The sequence below is a fragment of the Cyprinodon tularosa genome, unplaced genomic scaffold, assembly GCF_016077235.1.
Source record: "Cyprinodon tularosa strain WSP-4 unplaced genomic scaffold, ASM1607723v1 ctg42, whole genome shotgun sequence".
NCBI classification, from domain to species: domain Eukaryota; kingdom Metazoa; phylum Chordata; class Actinopteri; order Cyprinodontiformes; family Cyprinodontidae; genus Cyprinodon; species Cyprinodon tularosa.
Window position 1 is genome coordinate 2,768,456 of NW_024039141.1, and position 17,875 is coordinate 2,786,330.

The window sequence follows — 17,875 nt, forward strand, 5'->3', positions numbered from 1 at the left end:
TATTATCTTACCCAATTTATAAATTATTAAAAATGTTACAAACGAGCTTACAAATACGAAATGTATCACATAAATTTCAAATTACAACAATGTTTATGTGATTACACCTTAAAAGGCTCAAGAGGAATTAATAACTTAATAATACTTAGATACATACTTTTACATAGAAAGTTTTAGAATACTCACTGAAGAAGTGCTCATTGGAAAACCAAAAACCCATAACTTACATTTTTGTAAATCTAATTTTGCCAACTTGATATAATAAATCATACTGGACAGATACAAGCTATTTTATAATTTTGGCATTCTGCTCACAGGATTAAGTTTTATATAGATATAAAACTTAAAAAAAAATCATATATTCTATTACAAAGTCATGTTTGTGAGTATTTCAAGACAAACTTGAACGTTATACATGCTATGATTACACTCACTGTCTTAATACGCAATAAAATCACTGCTTTTTACAGTAATCTGCTTTAGACCGCAATCATCCTTATAAAACCTGGTCCCACTATTGTTATGTTATAATGAAACAGAAACAATAAAGTAAACTTAAATAAAGTAAATAAAGAATTTATTTTCTATTGTAGCGATTTTTGCCCTCCATCCATGGAGACACTTTTAATGATGTCATCTCCAAGTCTTGCAGCAGGTTAAAAGGCCAAAGGCTGACCAACAAGTGCAGACTTTAGATCACAAAGAGGCACCGGCTTATTGCCTTTCCCAAGTAGTTTTGGCGTCACTACAGGCTATAAAAAGAGATTTCCCACTGGGACCCAACACTCACAGTCACCCTCCACCCCAACTCTCACACCACTACAATTCTGCCAAGAGATTCCAAAGGACTACTATAGCATTTCCATGGCAACAGACATTAAAAGGACTGGCGATGACTGCGTCAAGAGATGCTCATTGAAAGTTCTCAATGCAAACACAGACAAAACAGTTTCTTCAGAAAGGTAGTGAATTATTTCACACTGCATCCAAAAAAATTAAAGCATTTCATGAAGAATTTATGTTAAAGATCTTTATAAAACAAAGGCCAGAAGAAAACAAGTTTGCAGGTTCTCCATCCAGCTTGATTGAACTTGGATGATATTGCAAACAAAAACAAAATTACCACTTTAATTTCACCAAAACATGGTTCTATGACAATTTGACTGAAATTTAGGTTCACTATAAATTTTATGTATAATAAATGTTGTAAACCAATTAACCATTTCCTTCTGCACACTCGTTTTTGTTAAACACACCTGGGTTTCCCAACTGAGGGACAAAGAGTATTTCTATTTCAACAGAAATGTGTGTAGCTCTATCATATAAAAGCCAGATTAAATACAATGGAATTTACACTTTTAATGAGAAAAACTTGTAAACCTACCGAGTTAAAATTTTGTAGCAAAGCACTGTGTACATCATATAGGAACCGTTTGAAAGGTGAGAACTGAAGACACAATTTTTTTCACAATATTCTCTTTATTTTGTTTCTTTTCTTTTCACTCTCTGTTTTACAAATACAAATCTCAATGTGAATAATTAAATTCAATAAAGTTATAGATTTGTAAATATATATATATAAAAAAAATCAAAGTAACCATCTAATCATGCCTCTTTCAATTTCTAAAGTGCAGCTTTGTGATGAGGCAATCAACAACACAATTAACTTTTGTATATTGTACCAGGTTCAGTTGAAAACACTGATTATTTAGGTATAGGGCCAAAGTTTTCATAACATAGATCACTTTTTTGTAAACTACCTTACCACCCAGAATATTGGTTAAAACAACTTCCCATAGTTCTTTGTCTTTCTAAGGCATTTCTACAAGAAGAAGTCTTCTATTGTTGTCCTACTGCCTGCAAAGGACACAAATGGGTGTAAAAAGAGGTAGATTGTAGAGAATGCACTGCCCAGCTATACTGTGAAATACAATACATAAAGTATCTCCAAAGCTCTCTGTGCGTAATTATCCAAATGTAATCTAGGCCCTAAAATGAAGGAGAAAAAAAAACACTTAAGGTTAACTCATATTAACCTGAGGTTTAATTTCAACTCAAGAATACCAGAAATCCATGTAGATATGAGGAATTTGACAAGCGGTCCTTCGGTCATCTCCACAGGGGCTGAGCTGCTGTGGCCTTGGGCATTTTGAGACCAGGTATCCGTGAAGACGCCATGTTTTTAGGGTCAGCAGGCGAAGCATCTGTGCAGGGTGTCGTCTTGGCTGTTTTACTGCGGGCAGCTGAAATGACAGCTGTGCGTATGGTCTTAGCAGTGGCAGAGGATGGGCTGGTGGCAGTCCGTGATTGGGACAGTGGCTGGGTCTCGGAGTTTGGAGCCACGCGTTTGGACACACGGGTGGTAGCCCCTCTGATAAAGGCCAACTGGGTTCTGCCAGGGCCCTTCTCTTGAGGATACCTGTCCGAATACCTCCGAGTCAAAGTGGACTTCTCTGTAACTTGTGACTCATTTGCAGTTCTCTCCCGTGTACTTGTACTTCGTTTCACCTCAACCTGAGTTCCAGCTGCTTCAATGGAAGGAGCCCTGCGTGGAGTGGACGGACGTGTTAGAAGTGTTGGGTTAGTAGGCGTTGGCGCTCCGTTTGAAGGCTCAGTTTTGGAGCGCACTCTGGGAATTCCTGTGCCGTTTGAAGGCAGTGTTCGTGACACAAGCCCCCTCTTTGCCCCGATGCCACTACGCACTGGGGTCTTCGTTGATCTAGCCTCCTCCTTTGATGCTGCAGGCACTGAAGTAGTCCCCTCATTGAGGACAACCTCTCTCTCCTTCCTCCACTTAGAACAAAGGCTCGGTACGGGTCGTGGGAGAGGTGAGGTTGGGTGAGATATCGTCTCGTAGGACCTAAGACCTTTTACCAGAGTGTGGCACTCCAGTGTTTCACCCACACGTGAGAATGAGCTGACAGCTTCTTTATCAGGGGCTGGCAAATCAGAAGCCTCCTCCGGCTGTGAATGACCCAAGTCTGGTAGACTAGAGGGCATCCAGTCCTCCTTCAGCAGAGTTAAAACCAGTCCAGTTTCTCCATCTTTTGTTAAACCTCCATCAGGTACAGACGTGTTGGAGTGTCTAGGTCCTGGGCTGTACTTGGTCTGTGGCTGGGATGGTACTTCCTCTGTGGATGATTTTAATTCGCTAGCAGTCTTTTTTGTATCTATGTCACAAAGTTTTCCACTTTTGTTAACAGAGTCAGGAACTGAAGTACTTCCAGATTTACACTGAGCAGGACAATTACTGTCAGTAAGAGTCTTTTTGTACGTGGAGGTCTGTTTTTTAACCCATTGAGCTGATGCAACGGCACTCAAAGAAACAGAGTCTGTACTAGTAGTGTTCAAAGCCAGGTGTTTAGGAGAAAAATCAGTCTCTTGTAAAAGTTCTGTCGTCTTTAGCTGTTCACGTAGTGAGTAAGAAATGCTCTCAGACCCATATTGCTTCAGGGTAAAGCTTTTTCCGTGTTGAGAGGAGTTAAATACTGCAATGCGGGAGTCTTTAACTGCTTCCATCCTCTGTTTCGGTGTTAAGATTCCTGTTTCAAGAAGAGACTCTTGGTTAAAGGAAGGACATCCACCAGCGTTCTCTGGTGAGCTGCAAAGTAAAGCACTGCTCTCATGGTCTGAGGAGCTGTTTGAGTGAAAACCAACGGATGTTGGGCTACTACCCAAAACTGGGAAGCTCTTCAAAATAGCTGAGCTGTTGAGATGAGTATCCTTTTGAAGGTGGTGAGTGAATCTGCGAGAATCACAGGATCTAAGACTACGGCGACTCCAAGTGCAACTCAGATTCTTCTCTAAAAGTCTCTCCAATTCATCTTGGCTTTCTTGGCAGTGAGGTTCTCTGGCAAGACTCAGGCCCACGTCCAGTCCTGTACAAACTGCAAGAGAGCGACGCTTTTCCACAATTTCACGTTGACGTTCTATACGTTTCTGCTCCTTTAGGTCCCGTTCTTCATTTTCCTTTATTTTTTGTTTTTAAAGGGGGACAAAAAAGAAATATTGACCATTTAGAAGTGATAAATGGTACAGTAAGGTTTCTATATACCTCTGCAGCATCTTACCTGAACAGCTCTTTGGAACCGATGACAAAACAAATCGAAGACCCTGCAGGCCTCCTCCAGTTTGAAAGTGCTGTCGTCTTCACAGAAAAACTCCATCAATGCTTGACTCGACATCCTCATACCTTCTACCTCATCGTCTGCTTCTTTCAGACGCTCTTCAGCCCTCTGCAAAATTATGATAACACAAATAATAAATTCTTCCTCTTAAACTGATGCTTGTTTCAAAGCGGGTCTCTAAACTGTGATATTTACCTCTAGAAAAGATTGTGTCTGTTGTTTCATCTCCGTCTCACTCTCCATTTTTGTCTTGAGTGAAGCCACTCTGCTTTTTAACTTTGCCAGGTCATCTAGAACAGATTCTTCACACAGTCTGTAGAGATATACAATGGGGAATATTGTAACTTCTACATGTCTTAAGACAGAAAACAGAAACCAAAGGGATGACAATTGGGTGCACATTACCCTCTCATCTTTCTAGGGTATATATAGTATTGCAAAGTGAAGCAAAGTAGTTCAGATTTTGGCTCAGAATAGCAGACTTGCTGTAACCCAGTTTGAAAGTGGTAACTCGCTGCAAACTTAGAATGTGATTAAAGTTTTAGCAAACTTTATCAGACCACAAGGAGGTATTGTTATTTCTGAGAGGGCTGAGTGCGAATATTCCCTCAGAACTAATCGGCGCCTAATCTAGAATTCGACAGGATCCAAGGTTTGAGAACAGACTGACCTGGAGGCGGAGCCAACGTGGCCTAGTTGGCTGGGAAAAGACAGTAAACTCTGGTCTTTTTTCACAGCTTCCTGCAGAGACAAACACAATTTATTATCTAGCCATTGTTTCAGAAGATGCGACACATCATTTGCAAATAAATCATATGACAATGTCCTCCAAGGAACTCTTTCTTTGGAGAGCCCATCTTGTATATGGGGGGTTTATCACCTAAAAGCATCTTACCAAGCCAACGATATGCCACCTTTTAAACATGCATATCTAGATTTGCAAATATAATGATGTAGCATTAAGATATAAAACATTTCTCTATAATAACCTTTATTAGTCCTCTTTTTTACGTGATTATCAAGGAGAGAAAAAACTTTTATATTTGACTATTTTGCATTGTGGATTCCAATAAACATGACAGTAATTGGAGGATTCAGGCATTCAAATAAAGACTTGTCCTCCACAAACTGAGAATATGACAAACTGCACTTCACCTCAAGAGTATTTCCATTAGAAGACATTTCAATTTAACACCAGGGTTGGATCTTGCTTTTTCACAGCTAGTGAGTAACCGCAATGCCAAATCATTACATCAAAAGGATTCCTCAATTAAATTAACCTTAAACTAAACCAAGCAATTTCAAACAACCGCTACAGCTAACATGTTCTCTTTAAAGAAACTGCCAATACTGGGGGCCTCTTATCTTCTTTTTTTTTTTTATAAGGTAGTTACAAACATTAATTTTAGCAGTATCTATTTATACAAACTGGATAGAAATGTCCTGATGGTTAATAAATATGTTTGCAAACTGTATTTCTTAATTCAGGAGAAAATAAAGCTATAAAACGAGCTGTTGCACTCTGATCATCCTTTAAAATAAAGACTAAGAAACCGACGGAGAACTTTTGGTAATCCAGAACAGTGTTTTCATTTGTTTGCTTTTGTTTTGAGGAATATAAACCAATAACTATAAATCTAAAGCTAATTTCAGCTTTTAAAAAGGAGTCTGTTACAGTGATGCACGGCACCCATGTTCCTTTTATTTACGGTTTTCGGTTCGCTGGTGGTCTCCATAACCCTTCCCCCATTGTTTAAAAAAAGCAGCTCTTTCCTTAAGCTCAGCAAGGGGTTTGCACTACAGCACAATCGGTTTCTTGCTGCTATAGTTGGTACATGGCCAGTTTGACCAAAAAGTAAGATAAAAATGGTGCTAAGAAGGTTTATAATAAACAGTCCTTTAAAGGCTGAAAACTTATGTCTCCCTTTCAGGAGGGAGGTCAACCCTGGACAGGTCACTAGTCCACCTCACAAAGACTAGCAGGACAGGCACCCATCCCAGACACATTTGTTGTGACCCATTAACCTCACATAGATTTTTATGGAGGGTGAAATGATAGTACGAGAAAAATACATGAAAACTGGATTTTAATTCTCGTCATGCAGCAACAGTGCCAACTGTACCCCTGTGCAACTAATTTATTTGTATAACTAGCATTTGTTCCTCAACTAAATCATAATTCAGAACATACCATAGCAACAAAATGCAGCAAATTCATTCCTGGCTTGTTGGCTTTGGTGTCTGCTAATTTAAGAAGTGATGAAATACGAAAGCCAGCAGCATTCCCTGCATATCCACCCTGAAAAGAAATGAAGAAAACTTTAAAAACACCAGATCAAAACCCTGAATGCAAAACTGTCATCCATTAAAAACTGAAGCATAACCACAAAAGAACTGATATAGCATTTTTTTTTTTTAGAAGCACTCAATTATTGAGTGATCGACTGACTACTCACAGCGTTCATGTAGTTCCCCGCTTTCAGCACCAATCGGAGAATGGAGTGCAATTCAGGACAGCTCAGCAGTTCTAGGAGAGTAAAGATAATCAATTTTGTGCCTTTGGTGTTAAATGATAATTAAACGTGCATGCAGGAGACATAAAGGCAATGGAATAAGTAAGCAACTTTTGTCCAAAAAATAAATAAAAGCAGTGAATGCAAGTTTCTCCTAAATCACACGATTAGCCTGAATGATAAATAGATTTTCTCATTTCCACTGTGGCGCCTAACAAAACCACTGGACTAAACAAGTATCTTAGCAGGCCAATACAGTCTTGTGTCTTAATGGCGGCAGAATACACAACTCCCTGCTGTTACATTACCTCTAGCCGCCTCCCTCAGACATCTGGCTGCCACACACAGAGAGGTCAGAGCAGGGTCAAACTCTTGTTGCAGGATCATGGCATCCAGATGAAGCCGGAAACTGGCGAAAGAGAAATGAGTAAGATGGATTGATCAGTGGGGATGTTTGGCTGATGATGGAGACATAAAGGCACCAGAGATCAGTCTTCTGTTTAAAAAACATGACATGGAAGACTAAGCCAAGGCCGAATCACAGGAGAAAAATAACAAAAATTGGCATGCGATTTATTTCTGTACATGAACACACATATATGTAAGTGACTAATAATTTGTTGCTGTTTATTTTTGGGGGGTATTGTGTGTTTTACCTGGGAACTTCCACTAAAAGTAACATGAAAAGATCAGGCTCTCCAAGACAGCTCCGTTCTCCACTGAACCTCCTAAGGCGACATTCCTGTAAGAGAGAAAATGTATGTAGTTAAAAAAGAAAACAACTGAAAACTAAACTTGTTAAGATTCCGCTCCAATATCTTTTTAGCAGGATTTCTGTCTAGGAACAGACCACATCATACAAAGTAGTGTAATAGCAAACTTTTGATCCTCCTAACCAAAGCCAGATGAGTAAAGTGAGCAGAGTGGGGGGAAGGTGAAGAGGATGCAGACTGTCACTCGTAGCTGTACGCTAAAAATCAGCCTTTTTACCTCCTCACTGTCGGGGAGCAGTTTGCAGAGCTCTGTAAGCTTCTCTGCTCCGTAGCGATCTCCAACACCATGCCTTATATCTTCAACGATCTCCTTGGGCGGCCTGTGAAAAGAAATATACAACCTTATTTCAGAAAAAGAGAAAACTAGAGGGTTGCTGTGATTGAAGAAAGCAACCAGAGGACAAAGAAAAGGAAGCCATGCTCAAGAGGCATCCAAAGACCTTGGGGTGTCATGGTAAAAGATTAAAACAGAGATGTTTGTTTAACCTCTGCCTTCCTTTCTCAGAGTGAGACCCGGGTCCACTATTCCAGATGAATCTCATTATTCCTACCTTCTTGTTACATTCCCCCACTCGTGACTGTACTGCACATGTTAATCCTTATCTTCAGATCAGTTCATCTTATTCAGCGCTCACTATTCATTTGACAGACACCAGTGGTTAAACTCATTCAAAGCTGCCTAAGAATAAATGACTCTCTAAAGAACTATTTCAATGGAAACACTTACAGTTAATCTTCTGAAAACAAAACACTGAATGCAGTGACGTCCGTTAAGAAAGAAAACTAAATTATATTTAAGTCCAAGACAGACGACGAAAAACATAAAACCGGATTTTGTTTAAACTGTTATTGCGTTTAAAAAAAACTGTTACAGTGCGTCTCTTTATGACAAAAGGCAACCAGCCGCCCAATAAGACAAATGCTTGTCTGCAGACGAGACTCATTTCACACAAAAAGAAGGCTTTTCCTGCAAGTCCTGACAAATCTAGTTTAGAAAAGAAAGCATCTCCAGTCAAGAATCTTATGGTGGCATAGCAGCATTGCAACTTGGCACTTTCCATGACTGTGAGCAAGCATTGCATAATTGCCAACACAATAGTTCAGGGTTTCCTAGAGGTTAGTGTATTAAAACGACTAAATGGTTATAAAACAGCTCTTCTCAGGGTAATAGGTGCAGCTTTGAGCCATACATACATACCAAAAGAAGCTTTTAAGGGATTGCGGACTAAGAAAGGCCACTAGTTGCTTCTCTGTCAGCAGGGAGCTACATTTTAGATTAGCCGTTCTTTACCCATATCAGCAGGTGTCACCTCTGTCTCCAACAGAGCCACTTACTCATAGCCCTTCCTTAAAGCCCCAGCTGCTTAGAGTGTTCAATCCCTAACAATACAGCAGACATCCCCTTCACCGAGGTGGCTTTACACCTCTGACACCTGCTAACAACAGACAAATGGCTGTTTTCTGCACTTCATGTGAAGTACTTATTAAGCTTACTGATTTTTTTTAAATGGTGTTGATTTATTTGGGGGAAATCTGAGAGCACAAATCTTACCAGAGCTTTTTAAATTACTCAGGTGGCTTTTTATTGTGTCAAACAAGGCTTAAAATGTACCAGCCTGTAAAAGAAATGATTGTCCCTTTCATTTACACTGAAAATGTTTTTTATTAAATTAGTTTGATTGTCAGACAATGACTAGTATTTGAATTGTCTTGGTGGTCCTTTGAGGCCTTAGGGACTGGAGGACTTCTTAAAAGAAAGTACCCATGCATCACTTAATGACTTTAACCTCACGCACACTGGGGTTATGCCACAGTTTAATTATCTGAAGCACACCTGCAAGTCCACCTCTGAATGGCCTCTGAAAAAATGTAAAAAACAAAGTTTTGGTCTGGCCAAAAGTACAAAAGTATTATTGGGATAAAATGTTCTGGCCTGGACTTAAACGGAATAGAAGACCATCATATTAGAACAATTCTGCAAAGAAGAATCAGTGGTTCATTGACGGTAACTGCAAACACTTTATGGCAACTGTTGCACAAACAGTTTAGGGTTTAGAAGACAAGTACTTTTTCCACACAGGGTTGGTTTAGACTGCTTTCAGTTTTTAATGGATCACAACAATCGTTTAAAAAGGCTGTTTTGAATTCCTTCTGGTTGTCTTTGATCCAAAATTTTATTTAATGATCAAGAACATTCAAGTGTGACATAAAGAACAAATAAATAATCATTCTGGCCCAGTTTTAAAGACCATCAAGTCAAGACCAGGACAATATGTAGCCAATCAAACTAGTTTAATGTGAATGTATGTAATGTCCAAACTGCAAAGAAATTCCTAGACTGTAATGTAGGTTAGCTAAAGATTTTAGTAGCATGTATTCAGGCTTCTATGGTTAAACTAAACTCAATGCCAAAGCAGCAGATGCAAACCAAACATTTTTTGTCAACAAAAACTTGAATAATTGGAACAATCTTTTTCTTTTTCTAGTTGCTGGATAACCTCTCACAGTCTGGGTTTTCTGTTTGCTATGAACCCAAATCAGAAAGACATTAAAACTTATTTTCCTAATATCATGCTTCTTAAGTGTTAGCGATGAAGAAAGAGCCTCCCAACAAATACTCAGCATTGTTTAGTATGAAGATTGAGCTCTAGGAAGGCACTAGGAATCTTACATTTTGAACTGTCGTAGAAATATCCCTATGTTCATGCTGCGTTTGGAATCCAGCAGGAAAATCTGTATGGAGGACATACATGTAAGAAGGAGAATATTGAAAGAAAAACAGCCAAACAAAAACAATTTGTTGCTATTTAACTGGCCTGACCTCTTCCGAGCTGTCCTGTGGGGATCTGCACCGCAGCAGTGCTGACCGTCGCCTCAACGTCACAGTTCTGTCCCTTGGCTTGCTGTCCTTTTGCCCAAACAGTTCATCTAGAGAATGCAGATCTATGGGGAACTCATCCTCATCGGGTGCCGCGCCGCTCCACACGCTCTTCCTGCCTTCCACCTTCTCTTTGGGAATGCGTTCCCAGTTCAACTTCCTCAGACGACTTTGACGGGCGGCGTTCGCCCGGCTAAAAGGCGAGGAAGACAAAGGTGGCGGCAGGGGAGGAGGAGGAGGGGGAGGAGGTGGGGGTCCTGGCGGGGGAGCCAACACCTGAGGTGACTCCATGGTTGTCTCTACCACAGCGTCAGCGGTAGCAGAGCAACTTGAGAGCCCAGTTCCATGAAAGGCACGAGAATCCTTGACGGCCACGCTCAGGTTAATGTGCATAGAGGCAGTTTAGTTGCCAGAGAGGAGCAGGCTCTGCCGCCTTGCTCTCCAAGCTTCTTTTATACAATCCAGAGTGTTTGCTGTATGCCGAAGTCCAATCTGTAAAGGCAAGGACACAAAACAGATTAAATTTAAGATCAAGAAATTACACTTACACCTGTTTTAACATGCAACCCGCTTCAAACGTTTATGACTGGCATAACATCTGGCACCATTTACTATTTCATTATCCTGTTTTTGGTGTACAGCAACCCCCGGAACTAAGAGTCCAGTCAGTGACTCAACATTCACCAGAAATATGCTAGTATTTTTAACTGGAAAGTACATGAAGGCAAGACGAGCTCTTAAATGTGGGCTGTTTGAGCAGCTTGTCTCATCCTGTTCAGATTCACCTCATTGCATGTGCACACACACTCCTCCATTACAGATTTGTCTTTCTAATTATAAAACATAGAGACACCCATGTTAGATTGAGGGTCTACAGCCCTGGAGATTCCTACTTTCCCTTCATACATTTAGAAGATAAATTATTGATTTGAATAAACATTAGTGGAAATCTTGTCACTTCATTTGATCAATCTATACAATCTCTTCATTTCATGTGTTATCTGCTATGAGTCATAAACTTTGATAGACTGCAGGGATGTGCTTGATGGCCAACCTGTCAGAGGCGTAGCCAGAACATTTTTATAAGGGTGGCCAGGCAATAACCAATGTACACTGAGGGGTTGCCGAAAGCGGATAGGCGCCAGGACCTCAGGGTCAATCTACACTGATCCAACAGGAAAATTAACGAGCAAAAAATCCATATTTTCTAAATAAAGAAAACTATACTTTCATACAACCTTTGCTAACAAATAGACGCATTTATATTTAAACATCTGTGCTTTCTAGATAAAAGGTATATAGGTATAAAAGTCTTTCAGTTTTGAGTTCTGGGGCGTAAATCTTTTCCTTGTCATTACTTACCTACTTTTATCAATAAACATTCTGCATAAAATTGATATTTACAAGCACTGATATCTACATAAATTGATTATTTGATAAGTTTTTATTAAAATTGTTATTTATCTATGATTTCACTGAAGAATCCTAGATGTCTTGCAAAGACACATCATTTTCTCTTTACCCCATATAACAAAAAATCTAGTTGAAAGCATGAATTCTGTACTTATCTTTGATGTCAGTATAGTGATATATAATTAACCACAAAAAATTTAAATGTTTTGAATATTCCACTTGAGAGTATTACTGCTGCCACCATCTGTATTAGAGGGGGGAAAAATGGTAGGGGTAGCCAATAATTGGGTAAGGGTGGTTATGGCCACCCCTGGCCCCCCATGTAGCACCGCCCCTGCAACCTGTTCCACTGAGATCCGCATGAGCGCGCAGCAAAAACCACCTCCAGTAATCCAAGTCATTATCAATTCCTGAGATCTAATAGAAACCATGAACGAGACCTGCTTCCCGAAAATAAGTTTGAGCAAGAAATTGTTTCTTGAAAAATAGAAAGTTTTGGGGGAAATTAAAGAGCTAAATAGATTTCCATGGAATTTAAAAATGCGTCCAGGTTCCTCATGTTGCCAAATGATGAAAGATAAGCGCCCTATCGCACGAAATGATGTTTATCTCAGCATAAGGTGGCTTCACCCTACAGTAAAACATGTCCGAAATTAGTTTTCATACAAATAAAAAAAAGAGAATATTTTGAAATTATTTTCGTTTCTGTTTGAGTCCAGTTAGTGTGTTTGTTTCACTTACCTGACGTCCTGAGAAGTGTCTAAAAGCGAATATAAAACCACCGATATCTCCTCCATACAGTCACCTTCACTTTATCAAATTTGCTGAAAGTTTTTCCTTCATTCCTAAAAGTTATTGCGCTTTACTCGCAGCAATCTCTTCTCCTCTTCCACTTGCAGAGAAACTTCCCCACTGCTCACCGCGAGCGCGCAGGCGCGCACCCCCACATTCATTAGTGCCCCATCCCTCCCTCTCACCCTCCCAGTTTTCCCATGGGCGGACTGAGGGGTTGTCAGGTGGTATAAGGTCAGTCTGCAACTTTAATCAACTTTGAGCGTTTAGAGACCAGGGGATGCATGTGTTTTCAATGCAACATAAGATTTTAAAATTACTCTTACTACTAAAACCACATGCAGTCTCTTTTAATTATAATATTTGTTTTTATACATATTTATCTATTAAATACCATGCATTGTCGTCATTTTTTTTTACTCTCCTTAAATTTTTTACATTTTCTCACTTTGCAACCATAATTCTTCATGTATGACTTATAAAGTAAAAATAATACGCAAATTAAACAAACTAGTGAGAAAGTCAGTTTCTGTCCTGGGCTGCACTCTGGACTTTGCTGAGAGGAGGGTGCTGTCCAAGCTTGCATCCATCATGGATAAAGGCTGGATTTCACCTTCCACCCTCTGCACCAGACTGTAGAGGAGCTGAGTAGCTCCTTTACTGAAAAACGTTTACACCCTGTTTGTAAAAAGGAGCGCTGCCAAAGATCATTAATCCCTGCTGCAACCAGACTATACAATGCGACACCACAATGGCAATAGTTTTGCGATGTATAATGTGCAATTACTATTTGATACCCTGTGCAATAACCTGTTTCTCTATTTTTGACACCCGGTGCAATAACTGTATATAAATATGAATATCCATCTATATAAATACTCATGTAAACACCCTGTGCAATAGCCCTGTATAATATTCCTACAAAAAAAAAAAGCTGTCATGTGGACACACTGTATATACTGTATATATCCCATTCACCTTTTTCTTCCTTTGGCACATTCTTCTTCTCCTTTGATTATTTGAGCTGATGTAACGAATACATTTCTCCACTGTGAGATCAATAAAGTCAGTCAATCAATCAATCGATAAAAACTGTTCTCAAAATGCTTTTCAAAGATAAAGCTGAAATATATGATGTTACTTTCTATTAAGTCTCCTTTACTGAGATACGAGGGGCGTTCAATAAGTAATGCCCCTGACCCACTTCCAGATGTTTGATCGACCTGTAATTTTGCATGTGAAATTATTTAAATCTCTATAGATTAAATGGCAAATTACAGCTCCTAGCTAATTGTGGTTTCTGATTTACAGGTGTTCAAACTAAGTTGAGTCTGTGTTTTTGCATTTGAAAGGACGCACACTACGGGAGACTTTTGATCAAATGAAAGCAACTTATAATAACAATGTCCTATAATATAACCTTGTAAAACATTTTGCAAGGTCATATAATGGGCATCATCACCATAGGTTACTTTAATTTAATCAAAAGTCTCCCGTGGTGTGAGTCCTTTCAAATAGAAAATCCGGATTACTGCTGGACACTCTACAGGCTCCATTTCGGACTTTACTCAGTTCAAACACCTGTCAGTCAGAAACCACAAATAGTTCAGAACAGCAATTTGCTACTTAATCTATAGAGATTTAAATAACCTCACATGCAAAATTTCAGCTGGATCAAACATCTGGAAGTGGGTCAGGGGCATTACTTATTGAACGCCCCTTGTAAACTATATAATATCTGGTGCATCTATTGTTTTAAGAAGTGAACTATGCAACAAAGTCCCCCGAATAGAATTTTTACCTTGTCTGTTTATGAAACCCAAGAGGATTATAAAATAACATTAGTTAATAAATAGCATTGCATATGCCAATGGATGTAAGTAGATAGGTCAGTGAGTGAAAGGAAGAGTTGCAAGCTCCCTAATTAACAGACTTTAAATCATCAGATTTAAGTTGAACTGGAGTACGGCACAACCAAAAACTTACCAAGATATGGCTGCCATCCTGAACCAACAGGTAGCAGGTCAGGTGTGAGGATTTGTTGGCAGAATAATCAGAATCAGAATCAGACATGTTTTAATAATCCCAGAGGGAAATTACAGATAGCTATTAGATAACTATTAGTCATGCATTCTTTAAAGTCTGGCCAACATCAAAGAGTAGCACGATTAAAAAAAAACTAAAATAACTGCCTTTTTCACAAGTTACATAAGACACAGCAGCCCTTTAAAAAAAGGATAGACTGAAGTTTCATCAATATTGGTATCAATAGGTGCTATCCAACAGGGCTTTTCAAGCAAAGAAGAATCTCCAGAACATTCAGTCCGTAGACTAAAAGACATGCCCTAAAAGACTTGCAGCTGTAATTACAGTGAAAGGCGGTTCTGCAGAGTATTGACTCATCTGAGATGAATACAAATGTGAATCACAATTCCAGATTTTCAGCTTTAGAAAGATGTAAAGATCTTTCAACATTTTACTTGCAGCTTTTAATTGTTTTTGAAGCAAGCCAATCCTGCTTAATGTTTGTGGCTGCAGAGTGACAACAATATGAAACGACTCAAGGGGTAGGATTCTTTTTGCAAGCCACTATATATATGCACACTGTCAGGAGCTGTGCATACAACATGATACGTCTCTGTTTCTGTTTGATCATCGAGTATATGATATGTAATTGGTGCAGAGGGCCTTGATCTTGCCTAGAGGAGTATGCTATTGAGAAGCTGAGAGAAGGAGCAGATGGGTATCAGACATGGGAAATTATGTCTGCATCTCCTCCCTGAAGCAAGAGTGACACATAGGTGAAAGCTAAGAGTCTAGAAGTCCCTTTAGGGTGCTGAAATGTCCCAGGTGTTGGGCTACGGACCAATGACACAGACCTTTCATCTAAGGTGCCGGAGCGCTCCTGGCCGACGTCACCAGCTCTTTCCAAGTCCGGCTCAGGTAGCCCCTTTCACAGGCGCCGCTGACAGACCTTCCTCATCACATGTTGGGCTGTAGTGATTAGCAGGTTATGACCCCAAATATCTGGATTTTATTGTGTAAGCGACATGGGGTATGTTATGGTGCACCCAGCCAGAATAAACCTCTCTCAGGAAACTTAACTTTCTGTTCAGTCGCTCTCTCCTCAGAGTACAGTGCACCTCGCAGAATAAGAGGAAATGCCACTGTTGAAAGACAGAAGCTTTATAGTCCACAGAGGGCCTGAACAACCCTGCACAATTACACCTATTATGCCAGCATTTATGCAGTGAGGACATTGAAACAGTGACTAATGAATTGCAGGGGCTTAACTTGGCTTCCCTCACTGGTTTCACTAAAATTAGTTAGACTGGAAAGAAACAAACAGTCCTCCAGCTGGATCGAATAGAGAATCTCAGTGTTTGTGTGTCCTTTGGTTCATCCTTTTATGAATGAAGGTGCTCATTTGTAACATTTGCAAGCACTTATCCTTAAAATGGGAGGAGAATTTTAAGCTTTTGCTGTTATGTTTGCCCTTTCTTTGATGTCTAAACCTATTTGACTTCATTTCCTAATGGAGACATAAGGTATAAACACGAGACTGCGGTGCCAACTACCCTGTAGCTCAGCTTTTAGATCAGTGGGGTGGTTTCAGCCATGGCAGCCAGCTTTAGCCCTTCATCGTCTCCCCTTCTTAATCTCGCTTTGAAGTTCTAGAAGGGTTGCTGAAAGGCGAAGGCTATTAGCTTCTACTTCCCCTACTTTAAACACATGTTAAAGATATACTGAAGTGTTTACAATACTCTCAAACAATCCCAGAATTCTAAGTAGGCCAGAAACCTGTTCTGTTTAGATACAGTGATCAGATCTCTGCATTGACCTTTGCTAATATTGTTTTTTACAAAGCAGAAATTATCCGGATGCGGCTACATCAATGGAATAGATTTTTTTTTTTTTTTTTTGTCCAGATGTCCAGTTGTCCAGTTGTGAAAGAGCCATTGAAACCATCCCATGTGAAAGTATTGATGCTATGAGTGAGGACTTTTAGTGTTGATCCCCCTTTGGTTTGCCTTCTGAATCTAGGCCACTTCCATGGTTGAGTAAAATAGGTCAGATTCACTGTGGCTCTGCAGGGGTACTAAACACATGCATGAAGTTAGCATGTGTGTAGCTGAGCAACAAAATAGCTGTATGCACACACACACACACATAAACACACAACTGGATCTGATTCCAGGCTGTAGGGACAGCAGGCCTGTGGTGGTATCCCTAATCAAATCCAGCTTCCTCAGATCTCTCTTGGTTTTCCAGCTGCAGACAGATCAAGTGCAGTTGTCCTGAATGGCCCGACAAAGATCTCTGCCTCTGGTCAGGGGGCCTGATAAGCAATGACAGCTAAAGAGGAGCAGGATATGTGAACAGACAACCATATGTGAAAACCTAGACTGGACAGTCATTGGTTTTTACCATATCTGTAATTTTTGGTACCCTTTTTATTGCATAATCACATTATTTGAGTCTATAGACAAAAGTCATTGCTTACATTTCAAACTTGTTTTGTTTTCTTAAACCAAGAAAGGGTTGGTGCTGTTGGTAGTATTGGTGCATTTTTTATTTTGTTTTTGGTAAGTTGAATCACCTCAGGCTAGACAGAAAGGATGCATGTAATTTCTGTCGATATGACCTTGCATAATTTGCTGTATTTGCTTCAGTTAAGCTCTGCATGGTAGGGGAAAGGCCGAGGTCCTTGTGGTCAGTCAAGCATGAGGGAAGGGTTGACCCTGCTGGTCTTTGCACATCTGGCCACTGGAGCCACTTCCGACTCCAATTTGGATTTCCTGAGACTCAATAAAGATGATTGTTGGCCCACAAAAACACCCTAGCATACTGGCCCACCCCTCTATTCTCTTCAGCAAATTCAGCTGCTGCACTCATCATGCTACAGAAAACCACAGTCATACTGCCTCCGTTGTCTGAGTGACAATACAGCACCCGGTATAAAAACATTTTCTAAGTTTCTTGCTTAATTATTCTTATCCCATTATCTTGTTTACAGTTAATTTACTTTAAACCAATATACTTAGGTTTAGTTTATTAGGTTTGGTTGAGATTTTATGCCAAAAACCAACACAAAGCAGCAACATATTGTAAAGCTTAATAAAGCTAATTTATGGTTTACAAAGTGTTCTACAGAAAGAAATATTACCATTTAAACTCGTTACAGATTCTAAATCACATCTAGGTCAGGATTTTGACTGGACCATTTTAGCACTTCAATATTATTTAATCAAATCAATCTAATTTTTGCTTAAGCTGCTTATTTAGGGTGACCATTCTACAGAAAGATGAGCCTCTTAACAGTTTTTCAATCTTTTGCAGCCTACAACCAGGACTCTAGTGCAAGTTGACAGAATTGAC

The 17,875-nt window shown here is 39.7% G+C and overlaps 1 protein-coding gene across 1 annotated transcript; it reads right to left on the minus strand.

The window, feature by feature from the left end:
• Positions 1-1,446: 1,446 nt before the first annotated feature.
• fhdc2 (FH2 domain containing 2) lies at positions 1,447-12,626 on the minus strand. The gene is made up of 12 exons (XM_038299076.1): positions 12,446-12,626; positions 10,235-10,783; positions 10,085-10,146; positions 7,631-7,733; positions 7,297-7,382; positions 6,949-7,049; positions 6,584-6,654; positions 6,319-6,426; positions 4,798-4,868; positions 4,323-4,440; positions 4,071-4,235; positions 1,447-3,969 (listed from the first exon to the last, which is right to left on the minus strand). Exons 2-12 carry the CDS (start codon positions 10,682-10,684, stop codon positions 2,110-2,112), a joined length of 3,195 nt encoding a protein of 1,064 aa, XP_038155004.1. The 5' UTR covers positions 10,685-10,783; positions 12,446-12,626; the 3' UTR covers positions 1,447-2,109.
• Between the last annotated feature and the right edge of the window lie 5,249 nt (positions 12,627-17,875).